Source organism: Zootoca vivipara, chromosome 6 (genome assembly GCF_963506605.1).
Source record: "Zootoca vivipara chromosome 6, rZooViv1.1, whole genome shotgun sequence".
Taxonomy (NCBI): Eukaryota; Metazoa; Chordata; class Lepidosauria; order Squamata; family Lacertidae; genus Zootoca; species Zootoca vivipara.
The window spans coordinates 4,092,310-4,114,889 of NC_083281.1; the positions used below are offsets into that span (position 1 = coordinate 4,092,310).

General features: G+C 45.9%; 1 protein-coding gene across 3 annotated transcripts in view; it reads left to right on the top strand.

Moving 5' to 3' along the window:
- Positions 1-491: 491 nt before the first annotated feature.
- EFNA2 (ephrin A2) overlaps positions 492-22,580 on the top strand; it is a 160,022-nt gene continuing 137,933 nt past the window's right edge. Inside the window, exons 1-2 of one of the 3 annotated variants that reach the window (XM_035120743.2) lie at positions 492-783; positions 1,252-2,560. In XM_035120743.2, the coding sequence (XP_034976634.1) occupies positions 2,439-2,560 (122 nt within the window). In that variant the 5' untranslated portion in view covers positions 492-783; positions 1,252-2,438. The remainder of the gene's footprint in view (positions 784-1,251; positions 2,561-22,580) is intronic. The other 2 variants (XM_060275324.1, XM_060275325.1) reach the window with 2 other exon arrangements.

Sequence of the window (22,580 nt, forward strand, 5' to 3'; positions counted from 1 at the left end):
GGAATGAAGACACCCCCCCTTATAAAACAAGCAACCCCCTTTTTCTCCACCACCCATTAGCAGCCAGTCTTATTTTTGGAGAGATCACCACTTTAAAGAAAGCTTTGGATTCCTGGGTTGCACCTGAAAGGGAAAAATCTCTTTCCAGCTGCTGCATTGACTTCTTGCAAAGATTTTTTTTTAAAAAAATGCCCCCCCCCCTATTTCCACGCTCCTTCCTTCTGGGCCGTTTCCCCCCCCCCTCCTCATTCTCCTTCCTCTCTCTCTCTCTCTCCTCAAGAGAGCTGAAATTGACTTTAAAAAAAAAAGATCTCCAGGAAAAAGGAAACCCACATGGCATTGGTGGGGGTGTGGCTGAGCATCACCGGCCAACCAACCTTGAGACTTGGGGGCCCCGCCCCTGTTGAGTGTTTGGGGGGGGGGAGAGACATTGCTGGGGAAAGGGGGAGAGAGAGAGGGAGAGAAGGAGGGAGGGAGGCGGTTACTTTAGGCTGACCGGCCAAGTGGTAACAATGTTTCTGTATCAAGAGTAGGGGGGGCAGAAAGGAAGGCAGGTCTCTCTTTTCTTTCTTTTTGCAAAAGGAAAAAAAAAGGCATTGAAGGCAAAAAAGGGGGATTAAAATAAAGCAGAAAGGGAGAGAGAGAGTGAGTGAGAGAGCGTGCAGCGGTAAGGCTTAAAAGAATCCACAGAGGTGGGGAAAAGAACCTTTTTAAAATATATATATACACAGAGGGATTTTTTGTTTGTTTTTGGTGCCACCAGGAAAATAATAAAACCTCAAGGTGGGGGCAAGCATGTTTTATTCAGGATGATTAAATGCATGCATTGAAATGTTGAAAGAAAATGAAATCTTGCAAATTTTGTGTGTGTGTGTGTTGGGAGGGGGAGGCATTTGGTATAGGAATTTTTTTGCATTTTTGGAGGGGGGATGAGGGAGAAGAGGGGGGAGGTGTTGTTTGAAGGCCTCCCCCAACTTGCAATTTTAATGCCTTCCCCCCCTTTTTTCCCCTTCTTACCAGTTGCAAGGAAAGCTTAGATGGCACAATAAAAAGGGTGTGTGTGGTTGAGTGAAAAGGGGAAGGAAAGTAAGATTCCCCCCTTTTCTTTTCATTCTTTCTCATGAGAGAGAGTGCAAGATTTCACTTCATGCTTTTTGCAAGGGGACGAGCCACTCCCTCTCCACCTCACCGCAAAACTTTGTGTTATTTACATCTTCCTTCCTTCCTTCCTTCCTTCTTCCATTTCTTCAGGAAAAGACAACACGGGGGTCTCATCTATTACAAACAGAAGCAGAAGAATCACAAGGCATCTTTTCTCTGCTTTGAAAAAACAACAACCCAAACCCGGGAGCAAGTTTTAAGTCCTCGTTCTTTGGGGGCGATTCCTCCCCCCCCACTTTCTGCAAGAAATTCATCTCATCTTTTCAGGCAATTTGCAGGAGGAAAGCCCCCGACAAGGTTTTTATTTCATTTCATGTATTATTATTATTTTAAACTTCTTTTTGGAAACCAGGAATTTGTTTTGAATGCAAAGTTGTCGGTTGGTTGCCTTTTTATTTATTTTTTCAAATGATATGCTAGGATGGGCAGCTCTCCATAGACGAGCGAGCATCTCAAAGTTTGCTTGCTGACTCCACAGCAATTCCCCCCCCCCCCCGAAGAGTGGGGAGATTCTGGATCAGTTGTACGACATGCCGAGGTTCCCTGCTGTAACCTCTCAGCCGCCGTCTGCTTCCTCCAGTATTTTTGAGCCCAAGTTATCCAGTTTCTTAGAGATGGAACCTCTCGCCTCCCTGCTCCCTTTATGAAGAGTTTGAGAGAGCTGGAAGTAACCGAGACCCTGGGACCCGAAAGTTGCAGCGATGTCTTTTTAGGGAGTGTGGGGTCTGGAAGACCCACGCCACACCCTATCTGTTCCTAGATAACACATATCTCTTGTTATCTATTAATAAGCCTTCTGTTGCAAAAGCAAATTCTGATCGCCCCCAACACCACCCCTACCAATGCGCACTTGCAAAGCGCTGATTTGCAGTATATTTTGGCTACCAGGACGCTTGACTACACCCGCCACCTTTCACGAGAAAGGAAGGACCATTCTGCCAGCCAGAGCTATTGGGATTCTCCACCATGGAATGAATTAGGGATGTGCGTGTGATAGTTTGCAGAGAGAGAGAGAGATAAAGAGAAGTGAAAGGAGGAGGAGGAAAGACACAGGAAAAAGTCTGGACTGTCCAGGGGAGACCTAACATCCCCGAAAAAGGCACTCACTCGCACACCGAAAGAGCTATCCGTCAGAAAGCGCGCGTGCAAAGTGCAATGACCTGGTTGCTTTTTTCCTAAACACACAAACACACAGAGAAAAAAGCCCACAGCTTTTCGGGGAACAAAAGAAAGAAAGGGAGAAGAGGAGGAAGAAAGTGGAGGAGAAGTGGGGTACGATGCCGAGTTTGGAGGTAGCTGCGTTGCTGGTGACCCTGGTTGGGGTTTGCGTGTGGACGGACGACAGCAGCAAAATTATCTCAGATCGCTATGCGGTGTACTGGAACAAAAGCAATCCCAGGTAGGATGGAGGGGAGCCAGGAGGAGGGACCCCCCCCCCGGTCTTATTGCATGTTTTAGACCTCAGGGAGTGTTGCCCTGTTCGCTTTTGGGTGTGCATGTTTTGGGGTAGCGGCGGCTGTAGCCCAAAAGGGATGATGTACACAAGGCGCTGTTATAGTCCGTGCATTATTATTATTTTTTGTCCATATATTTTTGGGTTGGAAGATTTGGGAGGAATGGGGAAACTTCTGTTTAGAAGGGGGGGGATAAATTTCACAGGCTGATAATCGGGGAATCTTTTATCTTCTCAAATGAGCCTTTCTTTGCCCCAAAATTATGATTATGTAAAAGGAAGCCCAGTCTTGCCAATGATGTCACTGTAGGAAGGAGGAAAGGTTTTTAAAAGTGTGGATTTATTATTATTATTATCCTGTCTGTCTGTTGTTCAAAGTCATAGCCAGGAAAATCAGGGTTTTCACAAACGGCCTGGAGGAAGTTTGACTCACAAGTGTGTCTCTCTCTCTCTCTGTGTGGTACATAATTCCATAGAAATCAGACGAAGGTCTCGAAAGCAAAACTTCCCAGCAGAAAGAGGGTTGCTATATCTCTGTGTGAGATGCCCTTCTTTTTAAACTCCCACCGCGCTCCTGTGTACTGAATTGCATCTAGGTTGTTGAGACAAACTCATGTTCAGAGTAGACACAAGTTCTGGGTTTGCACCCATTGTGAGGTCCTGCTCAGAACATACCCATTGAACTTAATGGATGCAACTAACTGCAGTTCAGTAATTTCAAAGGAGCAGAACTTAGTTGGATACAACCCTCTGCAATTAATTCTTTGCTAAGTGGAAAGTGGTCCCCCCCCCTCCCAGTTTCCTGTGAGAATGCCCTATTGAACTCAATGGGGCTTATTGCTGATCTGTCTCTCTATGAATGATGATATTGTTGGCCTCTTTAGGATAACCGATATGCCACTTATTTGTCAAACTTTTGGGTACATGGCTGGGCTTACTTTGCCTTGTTTGTCTTGAGGCTGAGGTTCGGAGTGCATGTACCTACATAGCAGGGCTGTTTGAATATTTCCATCTATCTGTTTTCCCGTTTTTTTCAAGGCTTAAATTTGAGAAGTTTCGCTGTGATCTGTGTTGCCTCCCCCCCTTCCAAGCCAGATATAAAAAACAATTGAGGCGGCTGTGGTGGGGTTAGAGAAATATATTTTTTCTTAACAGCTGTTTTACGTTTGGAATCTGAACCACCAAAGAGTGGTGGCGGGGTGTGTGTGTGTGTGTGTGTGTGTGTGTGTGTGTGTGTGTGTGTTTTTTGAAGGGGGGGGGGAATCATTCTTCCAGAAGTCAATTCTAGGAAGTTGTAATTCTGGGCAGCGAAGAGGAACAAAATGATAACAGTTTTCAGCAGAACTGCAGACTGTAAAATCAATTACGCGTCACTTACAGGGTTGCATCTTGTCAAATTAAAACACCAGTTCTCTCTCTCTCTCTCTCTCTCTCTCTCTCTCTCTCTCTCTCTCTCTCTCTCTCTTACACACACACACACACACACACACACACACACTGGAGAGGAGACAGTTCTTTACCTGTTTCCTTGTGTTCCCCCCCCCCCAACCTCTAGTTTTGCTGGACAAACTATATCTTGCACAAGGACTACTCCTTGAAGAATCTTGGAAGGGAAATAAAAGGGTTTTTTTTATAAATAAAATAAAATAAAAATAAAGTAAGCAACACCCATTTCCAAACTGGCTTGCGGCCACAGACTTCATGGGGATACTTTTAAGTTGCTTCGAAAGCTGGGCGACTCTCTCTATGGAGCGCTGAAAGGTTAGCGAAGCTGATCTTGGCTTCATAAGGTTTTCTCTTATATGGTGGCGAAGTAGGTTAGCTTCCCCCCTCCATCCATCCTTTGGCTGCTTTCTAAAGATTTATTGGGCAAGGGAGTCCACGACCTACAGCCTTGGTCGTGAACTTCAGGTACGTCCCGGCCGCCTTTTGGATTTGGTTTCTGGGTCAATCTTGGTGTGCTGCACCCATTTTTGGTACCCCCAAAATGGAAGGGCACCCCCCCACCTTCCAGATCTTACGATGTGAACATTAATTAGAGCAATCAGCTGGGAGAGAGAGGGCCGTGCGGCTCTTTCGAGGAAAATAAAAACGCCTCTTTCTCTGTCCACTGTAAGTGTGCGGTTCCAGAAATGGACGGTTCCTCCTCTCTTCTCGAGAGCTCGTAACAGCTTTCTGAAGTCTCAAGCAGTTGAGAACAGGCTGTTTGGACCACATCCAAAATTCTGATGGCGCATCGTGACCGACAGGGTCCCCCCTTCCACCTCCTCCCCCAAACCCCACAGCCTCTTCCTTAAATGTTGCAGATAATTTTTTATTTTTATTTAAAAGATAGCAAAAAAAACCCCACTCCTCCTTTTGTTTTGAAATCCTCCTGAAATTAAAGGAGAAAGAGCTGTGAGAAAACGTGAGTTGCTTCTTATTGTTTCTTATCACTCTGAACTTTTTTTCATGCGCAGCTTTGAAATGTTGGCGGTGTTCGTATCCTCCCCCCCCCCCAATTTAAAGCTTAAAAATCCTGGGCAACCCTCTTTCCTTATGCACTTTTAGACAAGATGTGGCACACACACACACACACACACACACCACTTCCCCAGGTGTGTTAAATAGGCCAGTTACTGGAGTTTGCTCCACTGAACTCTACTAATTTTTCTAAATAGAAAGCTTCGGCCGTTTTTGCCCAGAATGGTATTGAATTATTTGTGGGTGCAAAATTTTGAGAGTCCGGGGGCACCTTCTCTGCTTGGAGGCCTTGACGCTTCTTCCCGTTCCTTTGCTCGAAGGCACCAGCAAAGATGGGCATTGTTGCAGGGCCCACTCAGCTCCTTGCTGAATGGGCAGCAAACAAAACAGAATAAATCTGTTTGCAAATGCAAAAAAACGAACCTTTCCGGTTTGTGCAGAAACCTGGGGAAAACGTGGCGAAACGCAGAATAAAAATATTTGCCCAGTGCCCAGCTTTCAGAGAAAATCACCCACGCACCCCGTTTTTATCCATATATACCCACATCTCTGTGGAAAAGAATCCCCCCCCTCCGGTCCCCACTCTCGCTTTGAGAAAGCTCCAAGGGGAACCTTTAATAGCAAAATGACTCTCTCTCTCCCCCCTCCCTCTCCCCGTGTCCCCCACCCCCTAGCCCGTTTCCTGCCATTATGAATGAGGGTCTTCATTCTGGAGATGAAATGTTTTAAAATTTGAGGAGAATTCGTGACCTCTTTTCAATGAGGACCTCTGTAGCGGGTTCGCCAGGCCGACTCGGCCTCCCTAAATCCGGCTTCCTGAATTACTGACCGGCTGGGTCGGGTCTGGTACGAAACACATCCGGGGCTTCCCATAACCCAGCAGGCATCTGTGGGGTCTCCTTCTCCCACAACCAGGAGGTGCCAGGCTGTTTCAAGCCCCATCGAGACAATACCCTGTTTCTACGCTCTTCTTCCATTGCTCACCTAGCATTTTGGGGTGACTCTGGTTTTGGGGGTCGCAACCTCCAACTTTCACAGGGATTGTATTTCCCTGGGTGATTTTCATTTCTGCAATGGGCTCCACATCTTCCCTTTTCTTCAACTCTTTGTCATTAATATATATGTGCGGGATTGATCCAAACAAGGACCAGTAGTCCTTCCTTCAGACCACAATAGATACACCGTCTGTTTTCGTGTGGTGTTAAGATTTCTTGCCGCAAAGCTGAAAATCCTTTGGGGCGGCAGTGGTTGTGTGTGTGTGTGTGTGTGTGTGATATTTGCATGTATGATTTCCTGTATGATTTCCTGTCCAATCGCTATGATGATTCCTTGGCTTAACAAGAACCGTTGTGTCCTTATCAACCTTGAGATTGCCTCTCTCCTAAGGCCCACGATGCAGGGCTCTGTCCGACCCAAATCCTACTCGGAGTAGACTCATTGAACTGAACGGACCTCTAAGACAACCAGCTCCCTTGATTTCCATGGATTTGCTCTCTGAGTTATGACTTAGCGTCGAATACAATCCGTAGCTTTTAAGAAACGGAGACTTATTTGGGCCACTATCCTAATTTGTCGTCTTTCCCTGTCACGAACAAATTAATGTTTAGCACGGCAGCAGTAATACCTGCGGGTTAGTGTATGTGTGTTCTGGATCTAAACCTTTTTTTAAAAAAGCAGGAATATGGAAATGAGGAATGGAAGGAAGCCAGTGGATTTTAGCCACCTGAAACCAGCAGTGGTCATACCTAGTGTGAACTTGTCCTACCAGGGGTCAGCAAACTTCTTCAGCAGGGGGCCGGTCCACTGCCCCTCAGACCTTGTGGGGGGCCGAACTATATTTTGAGAAAATAATAATGAACAAATTCCTATGCCCCACAAACATCCCAGAGATGCATTTTAAATAAAAACACACATTCTACTCACGTGAAAACACCAGGCAGGCCCCACAAATAACCCAGAGATGCATTTTAAATAAAAAGGACACATTCTACTCATGTAAAAACATGCTGATTCCCGGACCGTCGGTGGGCCGGATTTAGAAGGCAATTGGGCCGGATCTGGCCCCCGGGCCTTAGTTTGCATACCCATGTCCTAAACTGTTGTAGTCCCCCCTCTCTTCTGTTTCTGCTACTTTTGGTATGAATTTGCATCTTGCACAGTTGCTCAGTTTGGTTTCAGATCAGTGGCGTTTGCACAGGAAATCCCAAGGTTCCTCTGTGGTTTTTTTTTTTACTGTCTTCTCCTCTGCTAGCCAAAACCCCTGCAAACACCCCCTTCCTCAATTATTACTTCTTTGAGGTGGCAGTGGGGGAGAGACAAAACAGGTGTGATTCTTGACATTGACTGTCACAAGATCCGGCCAACAATGCTGCGAATCTTATAGGGCGTGAGATGAGGGAATGGGTCTGCTGTGGCCTAAAGTCCAGTGGCCTGAAAGGGTCCATTGCCTGGGCAGCTGGCCCCACATGGGAAGAGCGGATCCCAAGGGGTGTGGGATCCACCCGAGGACAATGTGGCATTGGCCTGCAACGTGGAGCAATAAAAGGTCACCCTCTGCCTTCGAATAACACCGGTTAGCCCATATTTCCTTTTTAGGACAGTGATTCTCACTACTGAAAGATTTCAAGGACTTAAAAAAAATAAAATCCATGGAACATGAGGGAAGAAGACCCAGTTTTCTCAGTACTGACCCAGCACAGATTGGCAAAATATATGCACACACAAAGTTGGTAATTCTGGTCTGGGAGATCTATCCATCACACACCAGCAGTTGTCTCACAATAAAAAAAATGAGGAATCTGAATGCATGTAATGGATGCCATCGGATGGCATCTTATCCCTCTCTTTGTGAGATGGGGAATTCAAAACAATAAACCTTGCATGCTTATATGTGTGCTTATCTATATCTCTTTGCTCATCCCATCCTCCCCATTTTATCCCTGCCATCTGGAAGCCAACATTTCCATCCCAGGGCACATGTGACTCACCCGGTAAAAAAATGAGAGAGAGAGGGATGCCCTCCTTGATAATTGCGTCTAAATTAAAAATCAATTGTAAATTGAGACGCGGGAAGCAGTCTCCCCTTCCGAACGCAATTTTAGATCACCCGCAGGCATCCTTGATATCTTCGACCTGCCGTCGTGTTTTATGTGGTTGCTGTGGGTCTGAAGAACGTGGGGAGATGTTTATTAAATATGTCTCTGTGTCGGCTGTTGATTGAAATCACAGCGGGAGGGACGGGTTAGGTACATGGGCTGGGACGGAGGCACTTTTCTGGGTTTGAATGAAGGGGTGTGGTTGTGTCTCTCTCTCTGTGTGTGTGTGTAGGGCATGGTGTTTCCACCCCCCCAAACCCCCCAAAACAAAGCTGAGACGGAATCGAAGGCCGAGCATCTCCTAGACCCGTCTCCGAAGACGGCCGCCATGTTTATATTCCGGAACTTGGAAAGAGACTAGTTTCCATATTGGTTTTTGTGTGCCTCACGGAGAATACATCAGTGCCACAAACATAGTGGAATTGTTGGTTGGTGGGGGGGTACTGAGGTGGGAGGAGGGCGGGAATCGCCTCACTGGAACTACAAAAGTTGACCGGCGGCAGGCAGTGAATCTCATGCTTTATATCACAGGGCGCCACAATTGGTTTTCTTTTCTTAGATGGCTTTGCCATCAGAAAGGCACCCAAAAGGGCGTGTGGATTTACAGTCCCAATATTTTTGTAGGATTTCACCAGGAGTTCCTGCCTTTCGCTTGTCTTCTTCCCCTCACCTCTCGAAACTCTTTATTTTAATCTTTCCATCTAATGATTAGGACGTAATACTTCCTTGGTGCTTGGAGCCTAATTCTCCATTAAGCTGATATTCTGAGGTGGATCCATTGTATCATCACCACCAGAGGGTCAAAAAAACTTTGGCGGAGTCACACACACACACATATCAATCATCATGTGTGTTTTTTTAAAAAAGTGCGTTGATAAAATCATTGCTTTTGCGGTGTGTGTGTCCGCGTGTGTGTGGATATGTGTGAAAGAGAAAAGTTTTTTTAAAAACAGCCCTGTTCTGAGAAGGGGGTGACGATTCCGCCAGAAGCCCGAGCAAATTCCAGTTCTTCGTGCCGGCATGATTGGATAAATCATTTCCAATGTAACAGAGGCAAAGATTTGTTTCTCGGCTACATCCTACCTGCAACGGTGTAATGGGCAGTTTTGGAGTAATTCCGGAATGACAGTTTTCCTGCCGACAAATGTAATTCCTGAAAAAGGCCCCCACATTTATATATATCAATCTCTGTGGAAGGGGGGGGGGAGAGAGATAGAGTGAGAGAGACGGGTAAATGGCCGGCTATTTTCTCTCTCGATTGTCAACCCAGGTACATCCCATTATTTCATCTTCCTTTGCCCCCCTGGCCTGTATTTAGCCACACAAGTGTTTTCTTTCCTCCAATTTTTATTATCATCATTATTATATATATATATTTTCTTTATATAAAAAAACCTTTGGCGTGACTGCCAGTCGCCTCTGGTTGTAAACATGTGGTCGTCGACTCCACGCTTGTCCACAAAGAAGTTCTTGAGGAGCAGCAGAGGGGGGGGGGGACATTTGCCTCTCCTGGGTTTGGGATGGTGCAACAGCTTGGCCATGTGGATGAGACTCGCTGGGTTTTCCTGCGGGCAATTTCATGATCTGTATCCTTGATGGGATCTACCTGAAGCTGCTCTTCTTGAGAGGGAGATGGGAAGCTTTCTGCATAGCGACTGGCTTGTGGGCTTTCCAGGGCTGTTCGTGGTTGGAACCAGAATGCAGATGTTTATAGACAGATGTTCAGCCTGACCTGGGAAACGTGGGCCTGAGGAGCTGGTTTGGGGGCTGACCCCATTGTGTCCAGCTAAAATTCCTCATTTAGACGTCCTAAATAGGAACGTGGGAAGGCTGCGTGACTGGGAGCGGCCGCCGAGACCACATAGCACCGGTCCTGAAAGACCTACATTGGCTCCCAGTTTCCGAGCACAATTCAAAGGGTTGGTGCTAACCTTGAAAGCCCTAAACGGCCTCAGCCCAGTATACCTGAAGGAGCGTCTCCACCCCCATTGATCTGCCCGAACGCTGATGTCCAGCTCCAAGGGTCTTCCTTCCCTGCAAGAAGCAAGGTTACAGGGAACCAGGCAGAGGGCCTTTTCGGTGGTGGCGCCCGCCCTGTGGAACGGCCTCTCATCAGATGTCAAGGAAATAAACAGCTATCTGACATTTAGAAGACATCTGAAGGCAGCCCTGTTTAGGGAAGTTTTTAATGACTGATGTTTTAATGTATTTTTAATCTTTTGATGGAAGCTGCTCAGAGGGGCTGGGGAAACCCAGCCAGATGGGTGGGGTATTATTATTATTATTAGTTAATTCCAATTTTATATTTATTTATTTTTTATTTATTTATTACTGCCTCCAACCGATTCAGTACGGCAAGGGCTCTCCAGGGTTTCAGGAAGGAAGCATTTCCATCCCTACCTGCCAGGTTGTGATTCCTGCATTGCAGGAGGTTGGACTAGATGACTCTTGGGTCCCCCCCCCAGCTCTACAATCCTGTGATTCTACACCACGAGGGATCGAACCAGGGACCTTTTGCTTGCAAAGCTGGTGCTCAGTCACCAAGCCACAGCCCTAGGAGGGACAACATCCCTTTGTGCTTTTCTCTGGGTCAGTTCGGACTTGAGGCCTTCAGGCCAGCCCACGAAGATCCACACAGGTGAGACCCAGCTCACCTGCTCTCCTTCCTCTTCCCAAACTAATGGCCTTGCACATTTGGGACTGCTTGAAAACGAAGTGTGTAAGGGCATCTTTCAACGGCTCCTCCTTGGACCAAAGTCCAACCTGACTGCCCCAAATGCTGGTTGCCAGCGGCGAGACCTGCTGTCGCTCTGGGTCCAACTTGGGGCATGTGAGTGGCCGCTGGGAGGGCAGAGAGCTGGGCTACGAGGGGGCCAGGCTTCTTGAATGTTCTCCACTGCCTTAATGGGCATGGCCGAAATCTGAATCCGATATCCCGACGAGCTTTGAGGCAGAGACATCTTCATGTTCTCCAAAGCCTCTTCCATGAGGTGCCTGCAATCTCTCTATGGCTTGGTGATACCTCCCCCCCCCCCCCCCGGACGTATGGCAAGGTCCCCTTCCCTCATCGGCAGGGCAAGCTGGTCTGCCGCATTCGTTGAACGGTTGTCCGCGCCGTCACAAGGTACCGCCTGGCACAACCCCGTAGGTTGAAGATCTTGGTCCATGTGGTGTAGGAGGAGGGTGAAGGCATTGGTGACGCAGCTCAGATTTGTTATTTGGAGTGGCCTGAAGTGAGGGCCACAACAACTCCCAAACTTTCCCCCAATGACTTTCAAATATGGATGCTTCCCCCACTTCCAGGTTCCCTCCACTGGTTGGTTTTTTTTGTCTGCGTGCTTTTGAGATATCTCCTCTTTCTCACGTCTTGGCTATCTGGACACAGTTCTGCCGTTCTCGTGGATGTATCCTTCAACAAATAAATAAATTGTTCTTTTGCGGATTCTCGCTTCCCCTCCTCCGGGGACAGTCCGTGTTACCGCCTTTTCCATCCCAGAATCTCCTGCAGGAATGCATTCACCCCCAGCCTTGTACACAAATCTTCCCATAATAAAACAGACTCAGGCAGAACTGGATTTCCTCCCACCCCCCCACAGAAGGTCTCTCCCTCTGCCTCCCTTCTCCTCACCCTCTTTTTTCTTAACCTTGTGCTTTTTGGGATAGGGTTATGCACCTTTAAAAAGAAAGAATAAGTTCTCGTCTCAAAATCCCTTCAAACGTTTCCTTGGCCTGTCCCCCCCTTTTCCAAACCGTTAAATCCTCTTAGTGCCTCTCCGAGGTGGATAGGCCGCGCGGTTAATAAACGGCAGATGCAAACAAGGTCCAATTTCTCTGACGAGTTTTTGTGTGTGTGTGTTTGCCCCCCCCCCACTCTCTCTGGGGAGCACAATTCCTTTCCCCACAGGTTATTCATTTGGCATCCAGATGCCGTCTCCGTGCTGAATTCGAAATGAAGGAGAAGCTTCATGCTGCTTTGCGGAATAAAGATGAGACTTTTCCCCAGGATTGCAACCCCCCCCCCAAAAAAAAAGAACCTTTAAAAAGCTTTATTTCAAGTTCAACCTACTTGAAGAAAGCTCCATAGGCCAAACGATTGGGTCCGCTTGCAAAAAAACAAAAACCCAGCCCATTCCTGTCAGTTTCCCACCCATGTTTGTTCCACCTTGGTTCAGTTATATCCGCGCCACGTGCATCTTAATAGATATATTTCAAAATGCCTATGGTTTCTGTGCATTTTGAAAGCAGTGGGTCGTACGGGGGCACCCCAGTTTCTAAAGGTTGGGTGCATAGTTGGCTAAGTCTATAGGTATGCACAGCTCAGGTTGGCGCCGCGGGAAATGCAAACCATGTCGTAGCTTTTGTTGCCGTTGTCGTGATGTGTACATAAAACTATTCGTATAGCTCACCAGCGTGGATACATCCAGTTGCCCAACACGTTTCGCGGAAATACGCCATATGTAGCGCATATATGGAACGCCCATGTGCACAAAAAATATATATGTCATAGATATTGCACACATTCCATACACTGAATGTGTGTGTGTGTAGCATTTTTAATCTGCTGAGTAGGTTGGAAATCTCTAAGGGGTAATACACTATTTTGTATACCGTATGTATGCCGACACATACACAAACTTTTTTTGTCGTGTATCGTTTCATTCTGGTGGTCTCTCATAGAAAGGCTGGCATAAAAGCTGCAAGCCTGTTTGCATGTGATACAAAATGATGTAAAAATGTGTCTACAGCATGGGTAGGCAAACTAAGGCCCGGGGGCTGGATCCAACCCAATCGCCTTCTAAATCCGGCCCGCGGACAGTCCGGGAATCAACATGTTTTTACATGAGTAGAACGTGTCCTTTTATTTAAAATGCATCTCTGGGTTGTTTGTGGGGCCTGCCTGGTGTTTTTACATGAGTAGAATATGTGCTTTTATTTAAAATGCATCTCTGGGTTTTTGGTGGGGCATAGGAATTCGTTCATTCCCCCCCCCCAAAAAAAAATAGTCTGGCCCAACAAGGTCTGAGGGGCAGAGGACCGGCCACCTGCTGAGAAAGTTTGCTGACCCCTGGTCTACAGCTCCCTCCCTCCCTCCCTCCCTCCCTCCCTCCCTCCCTCCCTCCCTCCCTCCCTCCCTTCCTTCCTTCCTTCCTTCCTTCCTTCCTTCCTTCCTTCCACGCTGAGGTTCCAGGGCAAGTTACAATGTTAAAAAACTTTAAAACAACTTGCAATCACGGAAATAAGACCCTCAAAGGCTGGGATAAAGAGATGTGTCTTCAGGAAGCTGTAGAATGAAGGCGCGAGGCACACCTTTGTGAGGAGGGAGTCCCACAGCTTAGGGGCTACCACAGAGAAGGACCTCTCCTCTCCTGGGCTGCTGCCCCCCCAAAAAAACTTCTGATGGTGGAGGAACTACCAAGAGCGCTCCCTCCGCTGACCTCAGCACTTTAAGAGAGTCCATAGGACAGTACTTCAGATATTTGCAAATATATATATATATATATACCATGCAAGAAAAATCACACCAGAATTGACTAGGTAGGAACAGACCATACACCAATGCATACTTTTATAGGCATGCACACAAATATTGTATATTTGCTTGTCTTCTTCTTTGGCGATCCCTCATAGCCGAGTAAGATTGTCTTCCATAAACACGGTTTTAACAATGAGTCCATAAGTGACTGTGGAGGCCAATTCTGGATCCGCACGTCCTTCCACAGTGGGGACATTGGTTTCCGGGCGGGAGTTGATCGCGGTGAGGGTTTGCCAAGTGTGCCTTCCTCTTAGTACGTTTCTCCCTTGCGTCCTGAGTTTGAGTGTCTTCAAATACTTGCTTGTAGCTGATGTGTTGCACTATAATAATAATAATAATAATAATAATAATAATAATAATAATAATAATAATAATCTATTTATACCCTGCCCATCTGGCTGGGTTTCCCCAGCCACTCTGGGCAGTTCCCAGCAGAATATTAAAAACATGATAAAAGATCAAACGTTAAAAACTTCCCCAAACAGGGCTGTCTTCAGATGTCTTCTAAAAGTCAGGTAGTTGCTTATTTCCTTGACATCTGATGGGAGGGCGTTCCACAGGGCAGGTGCCACCACCGAGAAGGCCCTCTGCCTGGTTCCCTGTAACCTACGTTCTCACACGGAAGGAACCACCAGGAGGCCCTAGAAGCTGGACCTCCGTGTCCAGGCTGGACGATGGGGGTGGAGACGCTCCCTCTAGCAGATCTACGCAGGAACATATCCTATATTCTTTACAGGGTGTATCCCCTGTCCTTGAAGAGCTTGGCTCTAAATTTTGACAGCACGGACAGGGGTGAAATTTGTGGTGGGGATTTCCCTGAAGTTTATTTTAGAAGGGGTGTGTGTGTGCGGCGGATACAGAAACAGTAGCCAGAGGTCTTCGACCTCCGTTGTTAGAAGCAGTCAATGCTTCTGAGTGCTAGGGAATCACAAATGGGGAGAGTTGCTTCTCCTGAACTCGGGTCCTGCTTGGAGTGGACTGGACTGGGTGGGCCTTCCTTGGGCCAGATCCAGCTGTTGGGATCTTATGCCGGTGTGAGGGAGCAAGGACAATTGCTGTCTGCATAAGCTTCATTTATGGGTTGGGATCAGGACTGCGGAATACGCTTAAAGGTTTTCTGGATAAGAGTTAAAGGTGCTAAGAGACGTTTGGACAAAGGTGGCCCCGTTTTGGCGTTTTTATATAAGCTTCTTTCATCTCTCTTTCCCCCCTATTTTTATATCTATCATCTATCTGTCTGTCTGTCTATCTAACATCTATCTATCATCTATCTATAACTTATCTATCAATCAATCATCTATCTACCTACCTACCTACCTACCTACCTACCTACCTACCTACCTACCTACATCTATCTAGTTTGAATCCAACCAAGTTTTATTTTCAGCAGACCTATTGAAATTACCATACACAGATGAGTTGGGTCTATTAATTTCAATAGGTCTATCTAGACAACTCTTCCTGCTGGGCAGCTGGAAAAAAATGATTTTAGAGCATAGCCAGCTGAATTCTACTCAGGAGTAGACAATTTGATATGAACAGGCAGAACTGAGTTGCACTCTATGGTTTCAATTCATCTGCTAGGGATGGTAGTAATATTTTTTATTCCATTGCCTTCAAAACTGGCCCCGTCTCTGTTGCCCTAGCCCATGGGTAGGCAAACTAAGACCCGGGGGCCGGATCCAGCCCAATCGCCTTCTAAATCTGGCCCGCGGACAGTCCGGGAATCAGCATGTTTTTACATGAGTAGAATGTGTCCTTTTATTTAAAATGCATCTCTGGGTTATTTGTGGGGCCTGCCTGGTGTTTTTACATGAGCAGAATGTGTGCTTTTATTTAAAATGGATCTCTGGGTTATTTGTGGGGCATAGGAATACGTTCATTTCCCCCCAAAAAATATAGTCTGGCCCCCCACAAGGTCTGAGGGACAGTGCACCGGCCCCCTGCTGAAAACGTTTGCTGACCTCTGCGCCTAGCCTATACTTCTACAGCTGCACCTTATCCCTAAATCTTTTGGGGGGGCCCTTATGGCCCCCACTATACCACAGACACCACTTCCCACTTACTGTAGCTCAGGTTTATTTTAAGCTCTGTTTTACGATGCCCACCAGTGCAATTGGATGGTCCCCCGCCTCAGCCAGCCGTCGGAATATGTCGCCTGTAATATTCATGTTATTCATTTCTCTGTCTTGTGGTGGTGCACGGCTGGGAGACTTTTGAGTTTATAGGTTAGCGGGGGGCGTTTCGATCCCTGGCAAACACCCCCTCCATCCACCCAGAGAAAGATCTGCTTTAGTGTAAGGTTTTGATTTTTGATCCCCCCCTTTTTCGCCTGCTCCATCGTGAGAGCGCTCAGGGGATTTAGCAATATCCTCCCCACGTGTCCAAAAAAATAAAATAAATAAAATAAAATAAGAGAGAAGAAGCTGAGCTAGAATATCCTTGCCCCTCACTTTTAACCAGACCTGTTTTTTGACGTCCAAGGACGAGGCGAAAATACAACCAAGTGTAGTTTCCTTTAGTTCCAACTGCCGTAAGCCTTTTCTTTCTCTGCTCCCAAGTAATAATTGCTGAAATATTTTTGGGGGATCCAAATATCTGCTTCTGGCCTTTTTTATTTTTTTATTGAATATTATTTCGGTTATTTCTCGCTTTTCAAATTTTGTTCTATAGCAAACCCCCTCCTCGTTTTGTTGCAGCCAAGCTTAATTTCCACGTACTTTTTACGCAGGAGCAAACCCATTGAATGCAGCTGGGCTTGCTTTGGAGTAAGGGTAAAGATGTACACCGCGTCAGCATCAGCACCACCATATTATTATTATTATTATTATTATTATTATTATTATTATTAGCAATAATATTTGAACTTTCCCCTCCTTTCTGGGATATAGAAGATAGAAGCCCTGATGGAAGGTAAAAGATAACTAGCCACAAACCCCACTGTCTCTCCCCCCCCCCCCGGAGCTTTCGGTCTCGATTTGGCAAATGGAAATCCCTCAAAAGGAAAACAGCGAGGGTTATTTATGCTGGGTGATCAGGAAGTGTCTTTTTAAAATTGTTGGCTCGTGGCCATGTTGGGTCTACAGAGCGAGAGGCGTGAATGAGGCACGGGAGGCAATATTTACTACAAGGAAAACTAGATTGTTAATAATGATGATGATGATGATGATGATAATGATGTACTGTGTCAACAAACTGCACACTCTTTTTTAAAAGGTCCAGGCAGAAACATTGACATTGCTGTGACTTCTAAGATGTTTGCTCCAAACGAATAATAATAATAATAATAATAATAATAATAATAATAATAATAATACCTTTTGCATTCCTTTCTCTGTGTGTGATATTCACGAGAGCCACTCCACGGTGGGACGTTTTGGGCCACCATCTCGTGGCACCTGAGGAAAGGGGTTTGGTTCGGAAACCCCCTCTAGAAACCCACCTTTATTTGTTCCGTAAAATATATACAGCGCTTGATTGTTTGAGAAACAAAACTAAACACCTCAAAGTGGTTTACAAAAAGAAAGAAGGACGAAGCAATAAAATGGCATAGCTGCCAAGTTTTCCCTTTTCTCGCGAGGAAGCCTATTCGGCATAAGGGAATTTCCCTTAAAAAAAAGGGAGAACTTGGCAGCTATGTAAAATGGTGACTTTGAAAAATGAACAGCGGCAAAATTTAAGACATTTGCAAAGTTCAAATAAGGAAAAGAGCACAGAGAAGGCACCTGCCCCCGTATCAATAGGCAAGGTGTTCCAAAGTCTAGCCACTTTAAAATAAGAAGTTCTTTGTAAACGCTTTGACCGGGGAGACGGTCTCCGGTTGCTAACCCTATATTTATTTCGGGGTGGTGGTGTGTTGAAACATTGTTCTGTAGTACAGGCCAGGTCCCCCCCCCCCGATTAAAATCTCTGGGTGGTGGATGGACACCTTTGGGGAGCATGGATGATAATGCAATTGCATGTGCCCTAATGCGCTGGATGCAGATTCTCCCCACTGCATCCGCTGAGGTCTCTTTTTGATCTGTTTGTAATATATAATTACAGGATAGGACTTCTTTATTTTTCTCAAATATATTGGCATTGGGGGGGGGAGGGGCCCTTCTTGGCTTTCCGTCCTGTGCTGAGGAGGGCCATGCAAATATTAAACGAATAAAACCAGTTGGCAGGGATCTTCTCGCAATCTGCAGCAACGGAGTCTTGCAGCATGATCTAAACCGGTGTGTGTATTTTCTGTGGAGGGTACGCATCTGTCTTGGAAGCAGAATTTTAGGAGTTCTGGAACAGGACAAATCCTAAAGCTGGGAAATATTTTCTTCTGCCTGAAAATGCAGCTGTTACTAGGTAACCAGGTAACACTACACAATTTGGCTTTTAAAAAATAAAAATAAAAATTTACCCACCCCTCTTCTGAAACGTCTACATTTCTCCCTTTATTTCTGTTCTCTCTTGTGAGCAAGTGAGTTGTGCAATTTTCACTTAGCGCTAGAGGCGGAGCCCAGTGATGACTGGATTTTACCAGCCAAAGATTTTTAGCTTTCTCTTTCTGCGTATAACCGGAAGACTACGTAGCACCTTGCTAGGCATAAGCCAATGCGCTGAGAAATCCTGTGCACCTTTGCTCAGAAGCGAGATCCTTTATGTTCCAGCTATAGCGTGCAAATGTTGCAACCTTGTAGACTGGACTCTTGTGTAATTTTAAAGGGTGCACTAAAGTGCCACACACACAGGAAGTTCTAGGTTGAATTGTTTTCATCATCTCCAGACAGTTGGAAAAGGTTTTGTGGCTATCACATCAAACTAGTCCCCCCCCCCACCTGCTTTCATCCCACCATGCTGAAGAGTTCTGGATAACATAAAAACATCCTCCTTATCCCGTGACGTTGTTTTTTTTAAAAAAACAGTTTTTATTAAGTTTTACAGTTTATATTCATCAGAATCATCATTATCACAAAAAAAGTGAAAGCCAACCTTCCTCACCCCCCCCCATGACTTCCCTCAGCCTCCTTTTCTGGGTCTTTAAATATTTGCTTCTCCTGCTTATTTTATTCCACCTTAATTTTGTAATATTTCAACCGAATATTCTTATCATTTTTATACCATTTTTTAATTTAAAAAATTGCATCTTACACCTTGCTGTTTTCCCAATTATTGCACCTTAACTTTTACGCTTGTTTTCTTAATTGTAAGTGTTTACTCAAACCGTGCTAGTGAGTCCACTTCTTTGCAGTGTTTCTGTAAGTACGCCATAAACGGTTCCCAATCTTTTTTAAAGTCTCTATTCTCCTTGTCTCTGAGTTTTCCCGTGAGCTTTGCCATTTCAGCGTATTCCATCAGTTTTGCTTGCCATTCTTCTTTCGATGGTGTCTTATCATCTTTCCATTTTGGGCTAGTTATATCCTAGCCGCTGTTGTCGCATTCATAAATAACTTCTTCCACAATTTTGGCAAGTCTTGACCTATGATACCAAGCAAGAAAGTTTCTGGTTTTTTAACAAATGTTGCCTAAACAATTTTTTTTCCATATCATTGTAAATAATTTCCAAATAGCTTTAGTTACTTTACAATTCCAACACATGTGATAAAACATGCCTTCCTTATCTCGTGACATTTTGAGTTTAGTCCAAATTTAGTGGCACCTTGGAAGCCAGACACCTTGAAACTCGCACGTTTTGGCTCCAGAATGATTGGAAATTGGAAATGAGTGTCCCGTTTTCCGAACAATTTTCAGAAGCCAGGCGTGTTCTGCGACTTTGGAAGCCGCGCTTTGGTTCCCGAATGGTTTTGGGAGTCGAACGGAAGTCGAATGGACTCCTGGAACAGATTAAATTCTAGAACTGAGGTACGACTGTATTGTCCAATTGTGAGCTTCCAACGGGTAGCTTGTTGGTTCCCCCCCACAATTCCCCCCTTTTGCAATGTAAAAAGGTAAAGGTAAAGGACGCCTGACGGTTAAGTCTAGTCACAGACGGCTGCGGTTGCGGCGCTCATCTCACTTTACAGGCAGAGGGAGCCTGCGTTTGTCTGCAGACAGTTTTTCTGGCGAAACCAGAGCAGCGCATGGAAACGCCATTTACCTTCCCGCCGGAGCGGTACCTATTTATCTACTTGCACTTTTGGGCTGGCTTTGTTGTTTTTCATTTGGTTAATAGCTGTGCACAAGTCTCCCCAATTTGGAGATCCCGCAAGCTCATCTCTAACTTGTTTTTGCGGAATTTGTGAGAGGACCTCAGCAGCTACGGGGGAGTTGCAGTTAAGGAGATGTTGGTAATGTTCTTTCCAGCTCAGTGCAATAGCTTCATCTTTTAGAAGTTTGTTACCGTCTGCTGAGTGTAGGGGGCATATGCCATGATTTATTGGCCCATAGATGGTCTTTGTGGCTTTAAAGAAACTCTGTGCATCATGAGTGTCGTCTAAGTGCTGGATCTCTTGAGCTTTTTTTTTTTTACCCACCAGGTGTTTTTTTAATTCTCTGGTTCTTCTTTGAACCTCAGTCTTAGCGTTGGCCGAGGTTCCCCCCCCCCCAGTTGCACAGTTTCTGTCTCTTTGCCAGATCTGAAAGGCCTTCCTTTTCTTGTCAATCATTTGTCCAATCTCACTGTCATTCTCATCAAACCAGTCCTGGCGCTTCTTGGTTTTGTATCCAAATCCAAGAGAGAGATTTCGAGAAGAAACCAAATAGAATCTTGAAGAGATTTTGTTACTCCTGTCAAGTTAGCCGCCTCCCCATCATACTGCTGACCGCAGGAACCTGCATTGGGCCAGACATTCTGCTTGCAAAGAGGGGTTTATCTGATCTGGGGACCAGGTTTTGTGACCTGGCAACTCCAGAGGCAAATACGAGCTCTGTTTGTGGATTCCACATCTCACGCCCTCCTTTCTTTCTGTGTGGGTTTGTGGCTGCTTACGCTACCAGCAAAATAAAAATAAATAAATAAATAACACCCCGCTCCTCACACGGCAGCAAGCAACGGCTTTGTCAACAGAAAGAGATACCCATCTTGTCTATTACAGAATCCTTGGCAAAAAAAATTTGTCAGATAAACCCGTGCACATTTATTTACGATGTCCTAATCCTACCTTTCCCCCAGAAGAGCTGAGGACCGCAAGCGTGTCTTCCTCTCCTTTCCATATTTATCATGACAGCAACCCTACAAGGTGGGCTGCGGTGAGGAATTTATGAGCGGCTCAAGTTTTGACTCCGGGGATGTATATTCTCTGGTTTCTCAAAAAGGAAAATGAAAAGGAAATACAAACATTCCACAATCTTAAGCGCAGTTCTCCACATTTCCACATCAGGTTTTTTGTTTTTTTAAGTCCTCATGAAAATTCATTTCCCCTAATAGCCCTAATTTTTGTTTATTTTGCTCGGTAAACACATTTGCACAGAGCAACTCCCCCAATATGATTCATTTTTGTATGTCGTCTTCACGAATGTGTGCATTTTTATGCACACTTTGCTCTGGGATATGTGTTTTCGGATGCTTTTTTCATTGTTAAAATTTATACACCGCTCAATATGAAGAAGAAGAAGAAGAAGCCTTTGATTCTCTCTGTGCTCACCTCCTTGCTGTTGTTTCCTCTCCTTTCACGAGCAGGATCAGCCCAAAGGGGCTCATCCAGCCCAGCATCCTGTTCTCACAGTGGCCAACCAGGTGACTGGGAGAAACCCGCAAGCAGGATTCAAACACGAGTCCTTCCCCCCCCCCTGTGGTTTCCAACAGCTGGTCTTCAGAAGCATTGCTGCCTTCTTGTGGAAGAACATAGCCTCCATCGTGGCTAGTGGCCATTGATAGCCTTCTCCTGCCCCAGGGATTTGTCCGATCCTCTTTTAAAGCTGTCCAAGTTAGTGGCCATCACTGCCTCCTGTGGCAGGGAGTTCCGTAGTTTAATTATGCCAAGGGGGATTCATCGCCATGCTTTCTTCCTGCCTAGACCTCCTGATTAGATGGGAATCACAGTCCTCACGGGCAGGGCCAGATTTAGGTTTGATGAGGCCCTAAGCTACTGTAGGGAATGGGGCACTTTCTATGTCCAGCTGTCCTTTGTCAACAACAAATGGTCACTGTTTTTTTGTGTTGAATATATGCTAGATGTTCAATGATGGACCTCATAGGTATCTCAAGCCATTTGCCCATGTTGCCCTGCAGAATGTAGGCCCTCTATATATAGAAAGGCGCAAACCAGTGGTACAGTGGTACCTTGGTTTACGAACTTAATATATTCCGGAAGTCCGTTCTTAAACCAAAGCGTTCTTAAACCACCCATAGCAGCGGGGGACTCAATTTACAAATGGAACACACTCAACAAGAAGTGGAATATGTTCTTATTCCAAGGCAAAGTTCACAAACCAAAACACCTACTTCCAGGTTTGCAGTGTTCTTAATCCAAGTTTCGGAAGTGTTGAATTCCGGCGAATTCCCTTAAATAAAGCTGAACAACTTTTGTGCCCGGGTTCTCGCTTTTTGAAACATGGCAACCCTATGTGAGTTATCTGTTTATCTCTGTGGCACCTTTAAAACGCAACAGGGCGCTGCAGCTGTCTCCCAGTTAAAGGTAAAGGGTAAAAGGACCCCTGATCATTAGGTCCAGTCGCGGACGACTCTGGGGTTGTGCCGCTCATCTCACATTATTGGCCGAGGGAGCCAGCGTACAGCTTCCGGGTCACGTGGCCAGCATGACTAAGTCGCTTCTGGCGAACCAGAGCAGTGCACAGAAACACCGTTTACCTTCCCACCGGAGTGGTACCTATTTATCCACTTGCACTTTGACATGCTTTTGAACTGCTAGGTTGGCAGGAGCTGGGATCGAGCAACGGGAACTCACCCCGTCACGGGGATTCAAACCCCTGACCTGATCGGCAAGCTCTAGGCTCTGTG